The sequence below is a fragment of the Leptosomus discolor genome, chromosome 1, assembly GCF_034619465.1.
Source record: "Leptosomus discolor isolate bLepDis1 chromosome 1, bLepDis1.hap2, whole genome shotgun sequence".
Lineage (NCBI taxonomy): Eukaryota > Metazoa > Chordata > Aves > Leptosomiformes > Leptosomidae > Leptosomus > Leptosomus discolor.
The window spans coordinates 98,503,297-98,506,990 of record NC_141391.1 but is presented as its reverse complement, the minus strand read 5'-3'; the positions used below and the strand labels follow the sequence as shown (position 1 = coordinate 98,506,990).

The window sequence follows — 3,694 nt, the reverse complement described above, 5'->3', positions numbered from 1 at the left end:
AGCCTTTTATCTCTTGTGATAAAATAGGTGTGAGCTTGGTAGCCGCACCTCTACCATCGCATTAGCTGAGACGTTGAGCTCACACCTGCGCCCCAACTACCTGTGCAGCCACATTGCCCACAAGTCCCTGGCTCAGATGCATCGTCAACACGCACCCCTCTGTGCAAGAAGCTGGTCTTTTTAGTGTTTAGCCACCTCTTCCCAACTCACGCCCTGGGTGAGGAAGCTCTGCACCCACACCAGGAAGGTGGGGAGACCACATCCTGCTCACTCCCTCGAGCATGGCCTCCCACCACATCGGGCTGGCACAGCACACCAATCCCCAGCACAGCATTGACCCTGTCAGGAGCCGTGGTGCATCCACAGGGACACAGAGGACGATGCCTCGTGCAGGACGTTACCTTGTTCCACTGTGCGGTGGTAGAAGCACCAGGGGACACCAGCGGGATGTGCCTTGAAGCAGCACCCCTTACTTTCGCACTGCTGAGCCGTGATGCCGGGGAAGCCGCAGTTTATCCTGGTGCTAGGATCAGTGGGACATACTTTCCTAACTGTGTAAAGCAAAAATGAAGGAAGGAAGGAGGCCGTGTTACTTTATGCTTTACCTGGAGGCATAATTCGCAAATGAAAGGCAGGCCATGAAGGTGAAGTCAGTGAGCAGACATGACAGCCTTGATGACCTTCTCCATACCAATTTCAGGCAGCAGGTTCACCAAAATCCTTACCATGCCTCGTAGGCAAAACTAAGTACCAAGGGGTGAGGAATTGCTGCTGTGCCCAGAGACAAGCAGGGGCAAAATTCACTCCTAGAAGTGTCTGGTAAGCAGTGACCCAGCTTTAACTTTCCTAGATCCAGCAATGAAGTGAAAAGCGGCACCACAGACACTGGCCTCGGCTGGGACCAGGGTATATTCATGACCTGATCCAATGTTAACCCCGAAGCAGCCTGGCTGATGCCAGGAGAGGAAAACACAGCCTTCTCTGCCCACCAACTTGAGTTACGGAAAGGAGGTAGGTCATCTAGGAGGAAATCACAGCTCATCCAGGCAATTTAAAGTAAAATCACAGGCAAAGAGGTTATACCACCCAGCCCAAATAATTCAGTTTTCCTCTCCTGAAATAGTTCTGTTCAGAAAAGCAATTCTATGAAAATTACATTGTAAGCTGCTGCTATTTGTTTTTCAAGACATTCATGAAATGCAAACAGTGTTCAAAAGCAAAATTATTTTTTCCTCTAACAATTCTGAGCCCTGTTGACTATTCTTGATTTATATCAAGTTCTTTTACTGGGTAACGTTGCCTTTGCACCCTCTCATTTCACTTGTGCAACTGCGGAGATTGCCCTCAAGTTCTCCTAAGAAGGAGCTGTGCAATCAGCCCAGCCAATGTAGCTTATGGTCAGGAGTTACCCACAATACACACCCAGTCCTTGAAGGGCTGGGAGAGCAGTTCTTACCCAATCTGAGAAAACAAAGGCAAAAAATGGAAGCGGGAGTTTAGAAGCTTTAGAAGGAAGACTAATGGAGAAAAGGATTTCTCCTGAGAATATTCTGGAGGTTTCATTGGATGAAGACTGAGAGCGAAAATGGGAGAGAAAATGAGAACCACCGAGTGGAATTATGCTGGGAAACAGGAAAGAAGTAGCAATTATCAAAACAGGCTTGAGAAAAAAAGCAGAAAGCCTACTAGAAGTTACAGCATGTCTGTTGTTTCTCGTACAGGTGTCAAACGACCACAGATGGGCTCATCTACTTGGAACTTTCTGATTTCTTCGACATGTGGTGCTGAAGTCCTCCTGAGTCACATAGAAAACCCATTTAAACTGCTGAGGATCCCTTGCTCCACTGATTAACCAGACCACAACCAGCAGTGAAATGTTTTTAAATAATCAGCACAGGTTGTTTGATAACTAGAAGCCTGAAGGAAGAGGAAATACCTTGTGTGAAGAGGATGAGATAAAAGACTGATGGGTAAGCAAGGTTTGACTTTTCATTTTACTACCAGTGGTCATCTAGGAGAGGTTTGTGCTCACTTTGTTGGCCTAAGAAGAAAAGCTGAGCTGCTTCCCCTTGTACACATTTCTGCATAATCAAACACTAGGTCAATCAGTGTTTCTGGTAGAGATATTACCTTTCTTTTCTTTAGGAGCAAAGCACCAGGGAAAGCCAAAGACTGAATCGTTGAAGCAGCATCCAGCTTTCGCGCACTCCACTTCTGAGATTCCCGGGTAGCCGCAGTTTCTCCGCTCCCTGGGGGCCACTTTACACTGGCATTTTGCTGTTCAGGACAGAAGTAGTGAGTTACTGGGTGTCAGTTTGCACACTTGTTAGCGGAGGTGCATTTATCAGATGACCGTTGGGAACAATGATCTTTCCCTAGACTCTGTCCATCTTTGCCAAGCGTACTTCTTCTGTCGCTTGCTAAGACCAGAACTTGTGCGGTTTAAAAGCTGCTTTTAAACTCCCACTGATTTCAGTGAGGGTTGTTCTCCACCCTTTGAGAATCTGTGGTCTCACTTGCAGCCGAGCCAGCCCAGCACAGTGGGGTCTGTGGACTTCAAATAGACCACATCAAATGGTAAAACCCCATAACTTCAAATGTCATGCTAGTAACTGTTTGTTGTTTTGCCCATCTCATGTGAAGAAAGAAAGAGTTACAGGTCCAGTGGATATTCAAACAGGTGTAAAGATACAAAATCTTTGCATTCTCATTAGGTGACTATAAAAACATGGTTACGTGCAAATAGCTGCGGCTATGCTTTTAACATTTAAGTCTACTGCACAATCATCTGCAACCAAGAAATTCTGAGATGTCCCTAGGTGTCTGTCATTGACTTACTTGCTTTCCACTTCTTAAGTTGTCCAAATGACTTGTCTTCTATTGAGGAGGCAGATAGACTCCTTTGAAATTGTATGCACATGGCAAAGCAGCATAAAATAAATGTTAGAAGACTGTTTAGACAAAGCTAGCTCCTGTTCCAGTCCTTGTCCTGTTCTAACGAGCTCCTGGGCATGTCTGTCCCTCTGCCTTCGCAGCAGGTTCCTGGTTATTCCACCAACACAGGAGTTCACCTACAATCTCTTTTATTTTGCCATAGATTTTTCTGAAAAAAATTAAGAAGTAGACTCTAGCTTTGGTAATAGTACCAGAGCAAGACATTCACTGTCTGATACATAAACTGGAGACATGCTCTTGCTGCAGTTACAGTCAGTAGGATCAGGCCTGCATACATACCTGTGAAGGCAACAGAAGATGAATGTACTTACTTGGTGATGTTCTTCCCTCTGCTAAGGTGCTGAGGGCTATGACGAGGATGACGGAGAGCACACAGACCACTTTGAGATCCATTGTTCTTGGAAGGCGGGTGGAGGAAAGGTGCTGCTCTCCCTGGGAGCAGCTCGTTTTATATGCTCCTTGTGTTTGCCTGGTGAGGTCTGATAACATTGTTCCAACTGATGCTTCACCCAGAGGTTGGGTTTTCTTTTGTTTAATTCAGATATGTTGCCATGCATATTTTGATATCCCTGAGATAAGTTTCTAGGCTCCCATGAGATATTGATCATTTATCTATTACGTGATCCCACAATCTATTAAAAGGACACTGCCGGGTGCCTCTGGCAGCCCCAGCTGATTTCATTGCCATTAGAGTATTTCAGATCTCCAGGTGGTTTTAAACGAACACTGAAAAATATGC

General features: G+C 45.7%; 1 protein-coding gene across 1 annotated transcript; it reads right to left on the bottom strand.

Moving 5' to 3' along the window:
- Positions 1-342: 342 nt before the first annotated feature.
- Positions 343-3,444, bottom strand: LOC104352498 (uncharacterized). Its single transcript, XM_009958852.2, has 3 exons — positions 3,267-3,444; positions 2,131-2,277; positions 343-551 (listed from the first exon to the last, which is right to left on the bottom strand). The coding sequence occupies exons 1-3, from the start codon at positions 3,442-3,444 to the stop codon at positions 343-345; spliced, it is 534 nt and encodes a 177-aa protein (XP_009957154.2).
- Between the last annotated feature and the right edge of the window lie 250 nt (positions 3,445-3,694).